The 18,581-nt window shown below is 40.3% G+C and overlaps 3 protein-coding genes across 4 annotated transcripts in view; all 3 read right to left on the bottom strand.

Annotated features, from left to right (window-relative positions):
- Window positions 1–12,734, bottom strand: part of LOC308107913 (glutamate receptor ionotropic, kainate 1) — a 28,676-nt gene extending 15,942 nt beyond the window's left edge. The window contains exons 1-3 of one of the 2 annotated variants that reach the window (XM_080460506.1): window positions 12,168–12,734; window positions 3,731–3,898; window positions 3,376–3,633 (exon numbers count right to left, since the gene is read on the bottom strand). In XM_080460506.1, coding sequence (XP_080316632.1) covers window positions 3,376–3,633; window positions 3,731–3,898; window positions 12,168–12,258 — 517 coding nt within the window. In that variant the 5' untranslated portion in view covers window positions 12,259–12,734. The remainder of the gene's footprint in view (window positions 1–3,375; window positions 3,634–3,730; window positions 3,899–12,167) is intronic. The other variant, XM_080460507.1, reaches the window with a different exon arrangement.
- Window positions 12,735–13,692: 958 nt separating this feature from the next.
- LOC308107065 (claudin-8-like) lies at window positions 13,693–15,791 on the bottom strand. Its single transcript, XM_080459175.1, has one exon. The coding sequence runs from the start codon at window positions 15,655–15,657 to the stop codon at window positions 14,608–14,610; it is 1,050 nt and encodes a 349-aa protein (XP_080315301.1). The 5' UTR covers window positions 15,658–15,791; the 3' UTR covers window positions 13,693–14,607.
- A 181-nt stretch (window positions 15,792–15,972) lies between these two features.
- On the bottom strand, window positions 15,973–18,574 carry cldn8.1 (claudin 8.1). The gene has a single exon (XM_080459427.1). The coding sequence runs from the start codon at window positions 18,529–18,531 to the stop codon at window positions 17,764–17,766; it is 768 nt and encodes a 255-aa protein (XP_080315553.1). The 5' UTR covers window positions 18,532–18,574; the 3' UTR covers window positions 15,973–17,763.
- Window positions 18,575–18,581: the final 7 nt, after the last annotated feature.

Below are 18,581 nucleotides of genomic sequence, written 5' to 3'. Positions count from 1 at the left end.
CCATCCATCCATTGTGCAAGAACATTTTTGTGATTCTCGATTCTAAATACTCATATTTTACAGCTGAATAAATCTATAAGTGAGTAAAAGTTTTACCTAAACAATAACAAATCCTTACTTTTGTCTCAATTTAAGATAATTAGTCACATTGTTTCACGTTTTAATTCATATTTAATGAGTATTTAAGTAGATCAACATAAAATCCAAGCCCTAATAACTTTTAAACTTTACGCAGATGTGAATTCTGTTGTGACTTCATCTTTTTACTTTGAGGAGTTTATTCTGACTTACAGGGTTAAACATTACAGATCTCCTATTCTCCAGCTTTTCAACACTTTTACATGAGTCTGGTCGGTCCAGAAAAGTTTCTAGCTCCTCCTTGATTTTCCACCATTTGAATATTGGATCATAGGAGCTGCATTCAGAATCTGCTGTGTCTGTGTGAGCTGGACTGGCTCCGCCCACACATGCCCATCTTGGGAAGAGGGGGAAGTACTTCCTCTCGTGGTGCCATGTGCCAGAGCAGAGCTGCCTAATTGTGGGAGGAGTCAAAGGGAGGGCCTACCTCGATTGGGATTGGCTAAACCCCTGATGACACTATATAGGGTTTGATTTCTGATTGGCTGATTGGGGCAACACACTTTTTAAAACCTGAAGTGAGAGAGGGAGGACAGACTTTCTTCACTTCTGGGGCGTCGTTCCAGGTATGGGGACGATTAGTACTTTTGGTGAATTTTGCATAATCTGACCGCTCTAAGAAAACACAGATGACTGTATATCTTGGTCGACCACATATCTACATATAATGAATCTTATTAAACCTCCATACACTTTTTCAGAGGAGCAGCAGCCAATATGTGAATTGCTGTTTGTTCTACTTAAAGCAGGTTGGAAAGTTTTCTGATGAAAGACATTTTTTGTGGTTTGACTTTTCCGAGCTATCATCTCTGTTACTGCAAACACCCCGTCGATAAAACGGCAGCTCATTTTTATACTTCTAATGCTTTCTTTGCTTTCCACGATCTCAATGCGTTCCACAATCATTGAGTCTCATTGCTTCATATTTATTTTACAATAGCAAAAGGTACATATCTAGTTGTTAGAGTGAGCAAAGCTTTAATAAGAACGAAAACAAACATTTTGCTGATGATGAAGCGTTAATGAAATGAGACATTCAAGAAGGAAGTGATCCAAGCAGAAAAGCCACTGGTCTACATGAGACTTTATACTATATAAGAATACTTTATTACTATACCTTCAATGAGGGGTACACTGATCATGATAATTTTGCAGCTATCAAGAGACGTTCAAAGACTTCCATGTCTGGTGTGAAACATTCAATTTAAACGTTCCCATGACAACAATAAACACACTTCATAAGACCTATGCAAACACCTTAGAAACAATAATTCTATCATTTCTGTCCACTCTATAACAAGTAAAATAACAATCTTTAAACAGCCTAATATCCAAATCTTCCCGAACCACTTTGTTACTGAAGTTTGCAGAGGGCAGTCCAGGTTTTTTCAAATTTCAAATTTCAATTTTTCTTACATTTATAGTCACAGGAAAAAAGAAAGTTAAGAAATTATATTGTTTTTCTGATTAACATCCATTTTACCCTCGGTTGAGATTTGCTCCGCCCCCTGGCGGTCACCTTGGGAAACTGCAACAATCATAGAGCACGTGTTTCTTCTATCAAACATTTTGAAATCAATCATTTCATTAAAAGCGCGTGCAGACACACAAATATGTCCATAAAAGTGTGTCACCAACCTTCTAAATGATGAATTAAATGTTTGGGTGGTAATTGTTGCGTTAAACTGACTTATTTCAGTTGATCATCATGAGTGCAGTTACGTTTGGCGATTCAGGTAAAGAGTCATTTTAAAGATACTTTTCGATGCTGCACATTTGTTTCTGTCCCTGATATCCACCAATTATCATTCATGGAAATAATGTCATAATGCTCTCAGTGTGCCTGTGCAATAGGTGGTGATAGAAGATGATTTTACGGTCTTCACTGTTGAACGTAGTCAGTCATAATGAGTAAACCTGCGGTGCTTCATTATGAAGTCTATGGAAGTATTTTTCTCCCCACTCATTTAATGAAATGACACACTGGTCAGTGACTAATGAGGCTGATTTTATGTAATCTGAAGTGACATTTATGTAATTTAGTGAAAGTATGGCTGAACGCACCAGAAATGTCAAACAGTGTTACCACAAAAAGAAAAGAACATGAGAAATGCTGATACTTATATAAGCATGCTTATTTAGTTTATTTATGACCCTGAACCTTATGTATGTATGTTTTATGTAATTAGATGTGTGTCTCAGTATGTGTGTGTGTGTATCTACTGTAGCATGCAGACTCGTGTTTGTAGTTACCATAGTATATACTGTATTAACAGATAATACTTTTGTTTAATACTTAAGCACTGATGATGTTGAGTTTCAACAAACCCTGAAACATGTAAAAACGGTTGTTTCTTTTTAAGAGACTATATCCTCACTCTAGATATTATAATCTGTGGTTTAATTTAGTAACTGTCCGTATCGTCGTGCCATCTCAAAACCCTAAAGTCCAGTTTAAGATCTTCAAATCAGTGGGTTTTGGTTTCCAGTAAGAAAAACATAGTAAAGTACATTTTTAACATTTAAGAAGTCCAATTTAGAAAACCCTTCATGAATCCCAATGAATAATCCAATTTTCATAATCCATGAAATACTAATATAAAAGAATAGTTTTTATTTAATTGCATTCATATTTTATCTCATGACAGAAGATCATAGGATTCCACAGAAAGAAATAGGAGGTAAAATCCTGACAGATTTTTATTTTAATGTAAACACAATTTTGTCACTGAAAAGCCAAATCTAATCTCTCCTTGTTGCCTCATTGCCATAAATCTAAAACAGCTTTATTAAATAAAGTTAGAGAAACATCACTTTGTTGTTAACTTGTTTTTGGAGGGCACTGAGTATCATTTAATATATTAAGTAAAATCACTCACTTGTACTTGGCAGCTGTGAGTGATATTTTAGGGCAAATAAAGGTCAAATGTACGCAAACATGTTCAGATTAAGTCATTAATAAACACTTCTCACATCTTCCAAGATTATAAGAATGATGTAAAACAACACAATCATGTCGTATTAATCTTTATGACGGGTGATTGTAAAAATTTAATTAACTTAATTTTCACTTTGCAGAGATACAAACATGCCAATCATCGCTTTCTTTTATGCATTGAGGGTATCCAGTGCCCTCGCTGCCGACACGCCGCTCTCTGTTTTCACACTTTATTAAATTTTGCAGAAAATTGATTCCCTGGCTGGCTGCAGATATTATTAAATCTCCTCGCCACTCACCGGTGGCGTCCTCGTAGACCACAGTGACCGTCTTCCACTTGTAGAACTGCACGATGTCCAGCACGGCTCTGCTTATAGAGGCATATTCGGGATAGAGGTTAATGTAGAAGCTGTCCTTGTTGTCCACTGACGGGTGTTTCCAGCGTGTCTGGATGTGAGGGACTTCCAGGGCGTTACAAATCGACTGGACCGCACTGACGGATGAGCTGTGAGAGGGCCCGAACACAGCCCCCACACCCAGAGCCAGCTGGTCGCAGGCTGAAGGGGGGGGCAACAAAAAGGGGGGGATAACAAATTAGAAAACAATCTAAATCACTTTTAATTGACATTAAAAGGTGAATTAAACGGGCTTTACCTCTTCTTGAGGCTTCAAAACTGTCGAACAGGTTTATTCTCTGGATGTCGTAGGTCAATGTGGTGTTTGGCATTAAGGTCCGGTTCCTGTTTATGTTGGTTACAGCAAATTTAAAGGCCAGTTCTTCAACACTAATGGGGTCATTTTCCAGCGTCTCAAAGATGCCCCCTGCGAGAGGACAAGAAAACACACAGAGGAGAAAATTAGTGGATAAATGACTTCTCACAGAGGCGAAACTCATCCAAGTCCAGGTTCGTGTTGTTGGGAACTGGAGCCCATCACAGTTTACTTTGTGCAAAAATGTAGAGAATCAAATTAATGTAAATAATTCACTCAGTCGGGCGGTTTCACTTTATGTTTTCAGTTCAGCTTTCACCTTATCGAGTTTTGAGTTAAGTTCACGACTAGAACATGTGCAGGATAAACACCAGATATGTACACTTTGATTAAAGTTGTCCCTATTCAGTATCTATTAAACTACAGTTTGTTTTCCTTTATAATGTACAGCACTCGTACTGTCGTGGAAGGCAGTCCCCCTTGACTCAAATATACTTTGAATATATTTTGTGATCTATTACTTAGAATAATCATGACCAAGTGTTGAGGTAAAGGCTCCGGTGTTTCCGTCGACGTTTTAAAAAGCTTTCCTCATGGGAGACTGTTCTGTTTTATTATCTTTCTTTAAGTTGAAAACTTTTGGTGCAACTTCAGTCCAATAAAAGTACTGGAAGCTGCTTTTTTTTCTTCTTTTTTTTTTTTTAAACTCCATCAGCTTCTTTTCTGCTACTAAATACAACATTTTAATGCTTGTTCACCATTCTGTGTGAGTTTTACACCGCTTTGTGTAAAACAAAGAAGCGTGTAAAAACTTCTACCAGCTGGGGAACTCAATAAAAAGTGAAGGAAATGCAGAGTTAACCTCCAAGGTGTCATTAGGAGTCAGAGATAGAAGCGATGGCGAGCTGGATTAACTGAAACCTCTGTTGGCGTGTAGAACTTGTAGATTGTGTTATTTTTTTTTCATTTACTAAAACACATTTAATCCTCTGTCATGCGAAGCGTCATGTAGCGTATATCATCATCTTGCACCTGAAACGAGTAAAGCCAGTTTTAATGTTCAACATTATATTTATTAAACTCCGTCACGGCTTCATGTGCATATTCTTTTCGTGATTAGTCGAATAGAAACTCAACTAATAATCTAACCGATCCTTTTCAAAAGGCCTCATGTGCCATGGCGAGCACGCACAAATGTCACTCCACACATTTAGGTGGCTTAGTTTTGAATTTAATATTTTATTGCGCTGTTTAATCGTCGGGATCCTAACAGATCATCAAATATTAACGTTGCACGTAAGGAATTGTTTGGATTTGTGATGCATGCACATAAGCTTCTCTGCAAGCCTCTGCGACGTACAATTACCAAATATCACCTGTCTCCTCAGAAGGATGCAGGTACGTCCACATTTACCTTCGAGCCGTTTGAATTATTGTGTCCAAATACGAAGTTTTGTCAAAACTGAATGTCAAGATGCGATTCTCCTTTGAAAAGCGGTCACTTCTCAGCCAGTGTGCCAGTGGCTTCAGAGAGGAGGGGGATTGTTCCAGAGTTGAGAAGATCATACTGAAAAACATCCAACTCTTAATCCGTCTCTCTGCTCCAGAAAGATGGCCGGGGGGGGCTAGCATGCCACAGCTGGCAATATGGACTTACTCCAGCCAGGCACGAGCGCCACACACACTCCTCGGCATGTCATTTACACAAAGTGCAGCATGAGAGACATCGGGATTAAGGCCCGGGAAATGCTGGGATTGTCACTGGATTGTTACCACCTGCATATGTAGGGCGGACGGGCTCAAGCAAGAGTCTGCGGCCTGATCCACGCTCATCACTTTCACTCCAGCCTCTCAAATGTAAATAGTTGGGAAAAAAAACATCTGGGCCTTCGGAGATGGGATTTCTGAAATAATACACTCAGGGTGGAGTGGTTGCTCTCACTGCACTGACATTCACCAGTGCGGACGGGGTAAATAGAAGGAGTCCAATAAAAAAGATCAATATGGCTGCATTATACAAACAAATACTAGAAAACAAAAGGTTAAATTCGTGATTATCGATTATTTCACAAAGTTTCCATTTACGTGACGCCGAAGTTTGCGAATGACCTCGCTTCAGCACCGAGGCCACAGATGGCAATAGGTCACCGCACTCCCTACAAGTCTTTGAAGAGTTGCCTGTGAAATTGTGATTGATTTGGAAGGAGAAAAGGCCTTTAAAAAGCTCCCCTCGAGACCTTGATTGTGAATGACCTTTTTCTTTGGTGTAGCATAGCCTCAAACCCCAAACTGAGAGAGCCTTGTCCCGACTCCCTGGTCACTAAAAGCATGCTTGAAAGTGCCAATCCTAATTATGGTTACCGAGCCACAGTGAGCAGCTGCTGGGAACTGTTAAAGTCCTTAATTCTACCCAGCGGAATAACAAATTCCCAGGAAAAACAAAAAACAAACAACACAACGGAGATCAATTCCCCCCCAAAAAACTGTGTCCAGTCTCACCGTCCTTGATTTGACATTTCCAGTGAATGTGTGTGTTTCTTTTTTTTTTTTTTTTTTTTTTTTTTTTTTTTTTTAGTTAAATAAACTGAAGTAAAAGTGAGTCCTGACCTGGACCATTTTCAGGGTTGTTTTCTAAAAGTGCAGAAACTACGGCAAGTTTTTCCCGGCAGGAAAATCACAGCCATTTTTTTAAAAACACTTTCACTTAGTGGAGAAAATGCATTTTCCAGTTTGTGCAAAGGGCAAAAATAGTGGCTGGATTTTAGAGTTTGTTGTTGTTGTTGTTGTTGTTGTTGTTGTTGTTGTTGTGTACGTTTCCTTGCAGTTGAATCGAGTTCACTCTTTACAATGTGGCCAAATCTGAATCTCGATAAAAACATACAAAGGAATACCGTGTAAAACTACAGTAATTGGTATAAATGGATGTTTTCAATGAAAGTTAATTTAACGTCTAACAGTAGGTTAAATCTTTACACCTGATATTATACAATTATAATAACTGCATCTTTTGGCCTTCATAGTGTGCAGTGTACCCTGACTTAAGTAGGTACAAGCTTGATTTCTACACTCAAAACATATACTAAAAGTTTTTATGTTTTTATGAATATGTTATCAACGTTTAAAATAGTTCGATATTTTAGACTTTTAGGCTTAAATGATAAAGAATCAAAGATATGTGAACGCTTCACTTTTCCATTATATTTTCTTTTCTTTGATTATCAGTTATCAAACAATAAATAGCATCTACTTGCATATTAACTCGTGCGTTTGTTGCCGATGTTAGATATTAGTTGTACTGACGAACCCAAACGACAAATATATCTATACTATTATATTCTTCATTCTTCATTTCCTCCTTGACACTCGATGGAAAAACACAGAAAAGCTCTCTCCTTCATTTCCACCTGAGATAAGATCTTAAAGTCCTGCTTAGAACTTGAATGAGTTTCATATTTGCCCGCAGATGAAAAGTTCATACGGAGTGAAGTCGCTGAGCTCCAGCGATTGGCTGAGCGTGGAACCCAAAACTCAGCTTGGTGTTGCTCTGCACATGGTGCCCGTCACTGGATCGGTCCACGTGTCCCTTCTGGTGACGCTGGATCACTTTGATCTCAACTCTGAGTGTTTAAAGCTTCATCTTTAACAGATGGGACCAAACATTAAAGTAAATGAAAGTAAATGACACCTCTCACACATTAAGATTGAAACTCTAGCGATGAACTGTGAACTCTGCCGGCCGCACGCTGTGAAGGTTAAATGTTTTTAAATGAAATACATCATTTGATAAGGCTGACACGTCAGTGGTGGTAAAGCTGTAAGTCTCTGCAGCATTTATTTATGTCCTCTGCTCTGCAATACTTCATTACAATTTTTTTAATTTAATATTCTACTAAAGCTTTGTGTTTTACAGTTATTCATATTATTCACACTCTATGTACCTTTTGCTGTTTTATCTGATTCCCTCCTGCTTTCATGACCGACGTCGTAACCTTGATCACCATCAAACATCCGGACTGTGAAGCAGCGACAACGCGACTCTTCATTTTTTTTTTTTTTTTTGCAAAATTGCTTTCAAATTAGGTTTCATGTAAAAAACTGGGTCAGCTTTTTTTTTTTTCTTTCTTCCAAATTACAAGACTCTGCGAAACAAAACACAATGTGCATATCAGTATGAAAATAATTATGCTTGTCTCAGTGGCAGAATCGAGCCACTGTGGCTCCGTCAGATCAAGTCTGCGTCAACATGCGGGACAATATTTAATAATTGCTCCGGCCTCGTGTGCAGGGTTGGATTCTCAAACGCTGGTCCTTGAATTTCTGGGAATCAATGAGCTTTGAATGCAGCTCAGAGAAATACAGTATTTCATCTGAAATCTGTCCCTAACAAAACGGTCCGGTCAGTAGCGATATTAATGTTTAAAAATATAAATTCATAAGCTGAAGCTTTGTGGTCAAAATATTAGAGATATGACTTTTGTAGGATCCCTGCAAATAAGCAGATTGTGATAAAAATGTGATGATTGGGATATTTCTTAGTTTAGTCTGAGTTCACTTTTCGATGCACTTTGTATTGAAATGATTCTATCAAATAATTGTTTTGATTTGTAAAATAAGAATATATGCATGGATCAGACTGAGTATCTTTGAGGGCATGGCTGTGAACAAACCTGCCTCTTCGCCATGCTGGCTTGTTTCTTTTCAGCCTCACCTCTAAATTGGGTCATTGGATCATGGCTCACTTCCTCTGCACATCTACATTTCATGGATTATTACAAAGGTCCACTTTCAGTAGGACCCATTTTCCACAGTGATAAAAGAAGAGTCTGGCTTTCTCTGTTTGCCGATGACACACCGATAAGCGCACTCAGTGAAGAGGAGTTTCAATAGAGACATAAAGATAAATTAATGTAAAAACTGCTGAGGGGAGTTCACCTCTCTGTGATCATATATTTGAATGTAGATGTGCTGGTTTAACTCCGAAGTCAAGTGTTTCATGTCCATAGTTAATAAAAGTTCTGAAACAGGAAATTAAAATATAAATGAACCGTTCATCAGACGAGTAACCCGATCTGGAAACTTTCTGTCCCTTCAAATTCCACAAGGATAAATCGATGACAGCCTCTCAGTCTGAGTTTCATGATTGATGCATTTAGTTAAGACGAGATAAGATAACACCCAGAATCTGTGTTTTTACAGCAACTACATGTTATTCAGTGTAAATAATAACAATTAAAGAACTTTCACCACAAAATCAAAGCATGTACAAGTTACCTTGAGAATATTTTGTAATCATGTGAAATGTTGTGACATGGAATTTGACCATAGTACATGTAGAATGAGTAACAGTAACAGCTATTCAATATAACCCTGATTTGCCATATTTATCCCATTTAGAGCTCATTTCACTTCATACGTGGTGAAATGTGTTTTGGTCTTTCTTTTTTCTTTTTGAAACACTTTCCAAACTATTTTCTCATATTTAAATTGTACGTTTTAATGAATAAGAGTGACTCTTAGTAAATGCTTCAATGCTCATTCAATGCTTATTTCTATGGAGTTGGAAATGTCCATAATGTTTCTGGGTATTTTAATGTCCTATGATGGGTTCAGGTCGTTTTTAAGGAAACTATTCATTCATGCATGGAGAAATCAGTGTGATTTTGCGAGGAAAAAAATAAGATCTTTAATTTTCCAACATGTTTTCTTACATTCAAATTGCGCATTTCGATGATTGTTAACAGTGGTTAGCAAATACTTAAGTAAATGTCTTTCAGCCACACTATGGGGATGAAAATGTTTCTTACTGCACATTTTCACGAGTTGTGTAATGGATTATGGTTGTTTTTAGGGAAAATGAGGTTTGAACTCTGCAGAGGATGGGTGTTATAGAAGCCAAACAGTGAATGCAATGGTAAAGAAATGAACGCAAGATAGTAGTAATTAATTTCTAGTACAATTTTGAGAATGGTTGAATTTCCATCTGTGTCTTTTAATAGGACAGACGATGCTGTGGGGCGATGCATGCTAGGAGGTCACAAAAGCAAAATCTTCTGCTCATGCTCCAGGCAAATGCTGATAAACCTTCAGGCTGTGCTTTTTATAGACTTCTGTCTCTCCCTTCGGTGCAGGGAACAAGAAATATATCACGGCTCACAATTAAGAAGCTGTGCTCACCTTTCATGATCCGGAAATGTAAAACGTTAAGATTGAGCGAGGGATGGTGGGTTTTAATCTGTTTTTGTGACTCCCTGCAATTATCACATGAAGGAGAGTCTTTTAAGGCAGAGGGACACAATGACGTAGTGTTGTTGCTTTGCTCCCAGCTCCCCCATCCTGGGCCGGGACCCAATGAGACCTCCCACCCCCACCCCGACAGCGCCACTCCACGCTGGGAGCGAGCCAGACTGTGAATGAATGAGGAGGGTCTAACCAGTCTACTATGTTCGTTTGATGTGGAGCACTGAGGTTCCTCTGTTCAGGAGGATGGCTGCCTGTGAACCACCACCAAAACATTGAGGCTGAATCTAGATGGGCTTTTTTTTTTTTTTTTTTTTCCTAATAGTGTCAGGAAAATCCAACTAATTCACTAAATATGTGAATGTCGAGCCATTAAAGTGGGGAGGATCGCTGATTTCACATCACGTCCTCGCTGTGCGAACATGTTATTTTAATTAATCATCAGATATAAACAGCACACAAGCGAGAGAAAGAGACATTTAAAATTTAAAAAAAAAAAAGGAAATTATAGCAGAAGCCAAGCCACAAGCTGTTGCCTCTGTGCTCTCCCCAATGATGAGATTTGGTCCGAGCCTAAGTACCATATTTGGGGAAGAGACTTTCTGCATAAAGAAGATTAGTGTTAGTTGTTTAAGGGCTTGGGGGAGAAGATTTACCATTATTACTGACCCCAGTGAAAAGAGTGGGAAGCCAGTCTGATCGCAATCTGATGCCAACACTTGCCAAGACAGAGAAATGTTAATTGAGCCAAGCCACACACCATATGGAAGAGATTATGATGTGTGTGGGTCATGAAGAGAATGACAAAGATTAGGTGGCCTTGGAGAGTGATAGATGATTGAGAAAGATTAACAATATGGAGCACGGATCGCGATGGCTGAAACCCGGTGGTGGCACTGGCCTATTAGCCTTAAAAGTTACGCAACGGCTCCTTTATTAAACTGCAAAAAAAAAAAAAGGAAAGTGAAGACGTTTCAGAAAATTCCAGACCGGCCCCGGGGCATTAAGCAGAGCAGAGTCCTCCGGGTTTTTTTTTTTTTTTTAAAGTCATTTTTATGATGCAACATATGAGAGGAGCCGCAGCGAGCCAATGACAGAGGAGCAGAGAGCGTTAATTTGTTCGCAAACACCGTCTCATTGTTGCACGGTTGCATCAGCGATCAAAGGGAGATGGTTGGAGCTCCAGCTCGGTTTAATTACACCAGCAGAAGGAGGTTGGAAGTAGAGTTCCTGTCAGCTTTGGACTCGGATCAGCAATCACAGACGCCACAGTCCATCAGCGAGCACCACGTTTAAAAAGTTGTCCCGGAGGAAAGAAGCTTGATATCACAAAGTTTCACCGAGTCCGGCCCACTCTTTATTCTTCCGCGCAGTATTTCTTTCACGTTGCGTGTGCCATAGATGCCATTGTGCCAACTGTATGTGCTCTCAGATGTAGCTGGAGGCCAACTTAATCACCCGTCTCCGACTGGCCTCTGCCGTCAACATGGGAGGAAGCGGCTCAGGCAAAGTGGATTAACATGAATTTGATTTAAAATTGGTTGAGCAACCCGCTACACACTTTGTCCTCAGTGTTTCCCTGATGGGAAGAATGCAAAAACAATAGAAAATCCAATAATGGCATTTCCAAAAACATCACTATACCCAAACATCACAAGAAACGGGGGAAAAGTCTCTGACAGGGCGAGAATATTATGATCCAATAAGCTCCAACATTAGAATTACAGTGACTACTGTTCTTTATTACTCAGGACTACTCTGTGACCCTCTATAATACCATTTAAATAATTTGATTGTGACATTTGTTTGAGGCATCAGAAGTTAAATGCAATTCTGTATGCAGGGATGTACCCACAGCAACTCGGCTGCAGAAGTTACAATGAACAGACATCATTGCGTGGCACACACACATAATATAATCTGATTTATTACCCTGTCTTTACTTAAATCTAATTGTTATTGATTTTATTTTAGAGAGAATTAATTGAGATGCACTGTTGTGACATTAAAAGAATGCAGAAAGCGCTGTTTCGTTGTCTTCTTAGATACAGGTGCAACAGAGGTTGCATAATCAAAGTATGCAACAAAAAAAAATGCAAATCAAGGATGACATGAAAGAAAGTAGGACATTTCTTCCACTTACCAATTCTCAGGACTTGCTGTGACGCGAGCCAAAACTCTGCCATGAAGTACAGCAGTGAAAATAACAGTCCGTTCCTTTTCACCATGGTCATTCCTCCCGAGTCAGATTTAACATTTATATCAATTTTTAGCTTCCCTCAGTAATTCATGCTGATGACATGCCGGTCCTCGTATCCGTAACGAAAATAAACTGGCATCCGACCCACATCCATCCCTCACACATTGTGATGAGAAGAAGAAGAAGAAGGAGGAGAAGAAGAAGAAGAAGAAGAAGAAGAAGAAGAAGAAGAAGAAGAAGAAGAAGAAGAAGAAGAAGAAGAAGAAGAAGAAAAAGATAAAAAAAAGAAGACGAAAAAAAGAAAATCTCCACTCGTAACTGATCAGAAAACCTCCAGTTTTTCCATTCTACAATCCTGTATGTGCCAGAAAGGTTTTGCTTCCCATATTCACAGTCCTTCTTATCATCTTTTTTTCTTTTTTTTTTTTCCCGGTGAACACTTGAATTGGAGGCTGCAGCTGAGGAGGAGGAGGACCAGCTCTGGACTCCTGCTGTCAGATGAGCAAACACATCACACAACTTCCTGTGTCGCCAGTCACAATAAAAGACCGGCTGTTGGAGGACTACAGTGAATAAACAGGTTTCATGTGAAATTTCGGCCAAAACTTGCATATGCTTATGTCAAAAGAAATAAAAACAGCACTTGTTTTAAATCTGATACTTGCTTCTTCCTCCCCAATGTTTTATATATATATATATAGATAGATAGATAGATAGATAGATAGATAGATAGATAGATAGATAGATAGATAGATAGATAGATAGATTCCCTGAGTTTAAATTAGTGATGTGCACAAGAAATTGTTGTACCTCCAAGTCTTCAACGCAAATTGGTATTAAACTAAACTGCGCAGATGAATCTTAAAGTATTCCCCCCCTCCCTGCAGATCCTTTTACATTGAAATCCTCCCTTCCTCATTTCCTGCATCCCCTGCCGCGTCGTCGGCTGACTTGACATCCGCTGAGCATCCCTCCCATGCAGGCGCTCAATTGAGGGCACAGCCAAGCCGCTGATCCGCAAACATGGATACGTCCTGAAGATTAACTTCAAATCTGGCAACATTCGACCCCGACAACGTCTTTGCTTTGGTACACCGAGGAATGATTAAATCTTTGCTCCAGTCCTGATGGAAACGCAAATCTAATCTTCAAACTGGTCGGTGACGCTCCGTTGAAGATTAACTACCTCGGACCATTCATCTGACACAGTCTTGTAGTTAAATATGAATGTGTTCACGTTACCTTGAACCCACTTTGCTTTATTCCTTGAAACAGACGTGGGGTGGAAGTATTGATGCTCCAGAGGAAGAGGCATCAGGTGTTTTCTGAAAGGTTCCTTTTTAGTCTCACCTATAACACGGGTCCTTTCACTGAATTCAAACATTTTGTGCATTTCTCCTAACCTTATATTTCTAAAACTCCAGGTGGAAAAAAATAAGATTTCAGTCACTCCAGCTTTGTTCGTGATCATTCTGGATAGCCTGGAGCGTTACCCAGGTGGTCATGTTTTTCAAATTATTCCTTTTATTTGAAGTTTTAGTGTTTCATTAAACATTTATCTGATGAAACTGACAGCTCGTAAAACTCAATGGAAAGAGGAAATTATTCTTCAACACCTGCTGTGACAGCAGGGGAGATCTCACAAGCTGTCCACGTTTGAAGAGGCTCACCGTGCCCTCTGCTGCCATCTAGTGGTGCGGAATGAAAATATCAGGGGTTTGGTCAGGATAAGCACAAAATGTTGCTTTTCCTCCAGATTCATGTCATAATTAGCCAATTTCACTTAGTTTGCTTGTTTTTTTTCTGTGTTGACAAATGAATCCAGCAGTAAACATGAAAACAGATGTACATAGACTTTCGCACCATGTTTCCAGGTTCTTTAAAACAAATCTTCAGTCTGTCTTAACTTTGAAGAACTCTTGTACAGATAAAGCTTCTATATATCATCATCAACTCAAATTGACTCAGACTATTAAGGCTTTTATACGTTTTATATACTATATAAACGATTATATACTGGGCTGCTGGTTAAGATATTTTAATGGTAAAATATACTAAAATACAAAAAAACCCTGAAACAAAGTGGAATTTCAGTTGAACAGATGGTAACAAGTTGTAAAACAAGGCTGTGATCTGTCAAAAACACAATTTTCTATGAATTTGGGGTAAAGTCACTCAGGGCTATGATTCATCTATACAAACAACAGCAGGCGGATGACATTTCATGGACATAATTTTACAGAATGTAAATAGAAAATCCGAAAGTACAAAAAAGCATAGTGTTTAGACTGAGTCTCAAAATAATCCAAATATTAGCAGAACACATTTAATGTGTTTTGGGCTTTTTTCCATCACGACAATGTCTGAAAGCTCCAGGTTTTCTTTATATGTATACACCCGGCATGATCCCGCTTTGAGCCTCTTGCTCTACTCTGGATTCTTTATATCCTATGAAAATAGGAGTGTGTGGAACCGGGTGAAAGCTGGACTGGTAGGACGCAGATGGATTATAATTCAGAGAAAAGGGAGTGGCGGTTGGGCTGATGTACAGTGAGTTCCCCGGCGTGTACATGCTTCCACCGTGATTGGAGGTCTGCATCGAAGAACGGTTGCTGTGTTGGTATAACAGCGATGCATTTTCAGGGTTATAGAACACAGGTTGCCTGAGTAGTGCTCCCTCGGTTGTCATTACTTGGGGCATGCCTTGCAGCGGCACTGCGAGTGGTTGTCCTGTGGAGTTCTGCACAGAGTTATGGAGGCTGGAAATAGTGGAGAGAGGATGGTACCTCATCAGCATTGGTTTACTGGGCGTTGGCTTGTAACCGAGTAGCTGAGGTGGCTGGTAAACGTCGAATGAGCCTTTGTCTGAAGGCATCCGGCGGCAAACAAACAGCAGGCCAGAGGCAAAAAGAAAAGCTCCAGTCACCCAGCCGATGTAGAGAGCCTCGCCCAGCTCCCTCCTCTGCGCATCAATCAACAATGGATTGTAAAAATCCCTAATGATCGCGTGGCCGGTCCACGACACGGGGATGAAGACACAGAAGCAGGCCATGAACTGCATCCCGCCCGCGACCATCAGGATGATGGTCTTAGCCCGCTCGTTACCCCGAACACAGGAGGTGCACCGCATCCCTGCCAGAGCCACGAGGAGCCCGAGCCCCGACAGGGCCAGAGAGCAGCACATCAGGCCCCGGGCGGCCTGCAGGTCCGGCGGCAGGAACAGCAGGGAGTCGTACACCTTGCACTGCATCCTGATGTTGGCTTGCCTGTAGCAGTTCATCCACAGTCCCTCCCAGCGGGTCTCCATCACGATGATGTTCTCCCCGATGAAGGCCGTCACCTTCCACATGGGCATCCCCGTAGCCGCCGCTGCACCAATCAGCCCGATCAGGCCGACGCACATGGCAGCTATCTCAGAAACGCCCTGAACCATTGCTCAGAGTCCAAATATCCACCAATCCAAACTTGGAGTAGCTCTCGTCCACAGCCAAAGATTTAGTGCAGTAAAATAAGAAAAGCGGAGTGGGAGTCAGAGACCCGTCCAACACCGTCAGGATCTCGTCTGACACAAGCAGTTTCTGCAGGAGGCAGTTTGTTATGGGAGAGATGGTTTGCAGGCACCTGGTTGGCTAAGAAGGGATAGAAGTTTGTTTTGTGTTTATGGTCTCTCTGACAATAGTGGTAGGAAATATCAGTACCATCAGTTTCACACACAAAACAAGGCCAGACCAGACAAACTGCTCCAGGATTCAGAGAACTTTTTAATCACTTACATTGTTGGTTTTTTTAAATTATAATAATTATTCTCTCTTTTTTGTGTTACAAAATCAGAAGCAAACAATGAAAATCCCCAAATACAGCTCCTGCAGTTCTTTCATTGCCCACCGGGGAGCAGAGATGAACTTCAAGGGTAAAGAAATGAGAGTAAACGCACACCAACACATTTCACGTCACACACGGTCAGTAATCAGTACCATGCACACATTGTTATACCGTACCAAAGTAAACAATACAAAAAGGCACACAGATTATTTTAAAACCTAAAGGACAATAGAAGCATTTCCATTTAGTCGATATATTTCCAAACCTGATCATTAAAAACGTAAAACGTCCACAGATAATTTAGAAACTTTGGTTTTGAACTTCATAAAATTTCCAGAAAATGATCTTTGCTTTGGTAACTAATGTACTCCATTGTATACAATCAGAAAATAGTAAACCAATAAAAGTATGATAAAAAAAAAAAAAAAGTGAAATAGTTCAAATATGTCAAAGAAATCAGATTGAAATGATCATAATATTAGCAGGAACAGTCTTCTTACAAGACCAACACATTATTTATATACAGTATACACACCAGGGCTGCTCACACTCTCAAACTCTGGCTTATTTCTTTCTATTTCATGAAAACAGTCTGTAGAACTGCGTGGAAACTGGAGACCGAGGGGTTATTAGTACAAGAATAGCTCTGGAAATGATGAATTAGCCCGATAACAATGATAAACACTAAGTTTAACCTAGAGGTGAGAAGAGTACAACATGTATTCCAAACCACAAAGAAGTTAGTTTCACTGACTACTCTTTATATGAATGACGTGTGGATTTCCTCGTTGTGGGATGAATAAAGTACGATCTAATCTTTAAGTGAAATATAGTGACCAATCAGTCTGAGAGCAGACGAGGTCTCTCTAAAGAAACGTTCTGCTCTAAAGAGCTTCGTATTTCCATAGAGAGCGACTTTCAAATGTGCGTCACATGATCACAGTGTCAGGTTGTTTTCTCTGAGTCCACGCCTTTGACAAGTCGTCAGTGTTGAATCAGTCACTTCCACCTGTGATCTCGTCTGCCTGAGAAATTCAGGACGACACACCGAAGCAAAAACTAAAACAAAAAAATCTATAAAAACATATATCATGTGTCTTATTGGTTAAGATGAGACTGAACTTTTTTCAAAGTTTGATAAAGTTTTCATAAATAAAGTTACCTGTACTTTCTCATATGACAAGTTGACTTGATCATAATCGTTGCTGTGTAATTAAAACTAAATTGGACGTTTAACTAACACTGTCAAAGTTTGAAAAAGAAAATATAAAGGACCGGTTCATGAAACACAGCTGTGTTTTTGTTACTAACACAGAGACATAATCATCCCAACTGTAAAATTCTGATGAAAATGAGTTCAAAATAGGCAGAAAATCAAATATCTGTCTCCTTAATATCCACTAAAACTTGTTTTTACAGCGAAAGCAAGCAGGCCGTGTGATTATTCGTTATATACGGCACGCATATACAAAATAATAAATGTACATATACAAAAAATGCTGACATTATAAAAGGTCATAAATGTAATAGATTATTCACTCTGGAAATATTGAGATGAAGAAAATATTTTTAGTCCTGAATGCGACATAAAAGTAATATTTAAAAAAATTGATTTGAAAAGTACTTATTTCATTGCCTTTACAGTCCTTGTTGAAAGGATAGATTCTTACATGTAGAGAACATTGCTGATCCCTGTTATTTCAGTCATCACAGGTGTTCAGAGGTAGGCGACCCCGCTGCGTACCGAGGGGTACCTGCTGGGATAGCTGTAATTAGTTGACGGGTGTCTTGACAGCACCGGCTGCGGCTGGGGAATGAACACTAACTGTTGAGGCTGCAGGGTCTGCAGGGGCTGTGGAGGATAGGCCGTGTAGTCCGAGTTCCTACTGTACACGTACCTCTGCGAGCCTTTTTCCTCAGACTGTAGATTGCAACAGATAAACATGCATCCTCCGGCGAACAGGAAAGCCGAGGCCACCCAGCCGATGTACAGAGCCTCCCCGAGCTCCCTGCGCTGGGCGTCGATCAGCAGCGGGTTGTAGAAGTCCCTGATGATGACGTGACCCGTCCAGGACACGGGGATCAGGACGCAGATGCAGGCCAAGATGACCATGCTGCCCGAAATGATGAGGACCATCCGCTTGGCCCGATCGTTGTTTTGAATACACGACGTGCACTGCAATCCCACCAAACTGATGAGCAGACCCAGGCCGCCCAGCGCCAGGGAGCAGCACATCAGCCCCCTCGCCGCCTGCAGGTCGGGCGTCAGGGCCAGAAGGGAGTCGTACACCTTACACTGCATCCTGATGTCGGCCTGCCGGAAGCAGTTCATCCACAGCCCCTCATATCGGGTCTCGAACACGATGATGTTCTCCCCGATGAAGGCCGTGACTCTCCACATCGGCATCCCCGTGCTCGCCGCTGCCCCAATCAACCCAATGAGGGTCAATAGAAGGCCCACGATCTCCAGTGCCGAGTTGGCCATCTTGTCCTCTCATGCATACACGGAGGTTTGGAGGAAGCAGCTGATTTCCT

This window comes from Lipophrys pholis (genome assembly GCF_963383615.2).
Source record: "Lipophrys pholis genome assembly, chromosome: 3".
NCBI classification, from domain to species: domain Eukaryota; kingdom Metazoa; phylum Chordata; class Actinopteri; order Blenniiformes; family Blenniidae; genus Lipophrys; species Lipophrys pholis.
The sequence above is the reverse complement of the archived record's forward strand: the minus strand, read 5'-3'. Positions and strand labels throughout refer to the sequence as shown.

Bases quoted from the DNA above. Each gene is read 5' to 3' on its own strand.
- LOC308107065 (XM_080459175.1), bottom strand. From the start codon at position 15,657: ATGGTTCAGGGCGTTTCTGAGATAGCTGCCATGTGCGTCGGCCTGATC.
- cldn8.1 (XM_080459427.1), bottom strand. From the start codon at position 18,531: ATGGCCAACTCGGCACTGGAGATCGTGGGCCTTCTATTGACCCTCATT.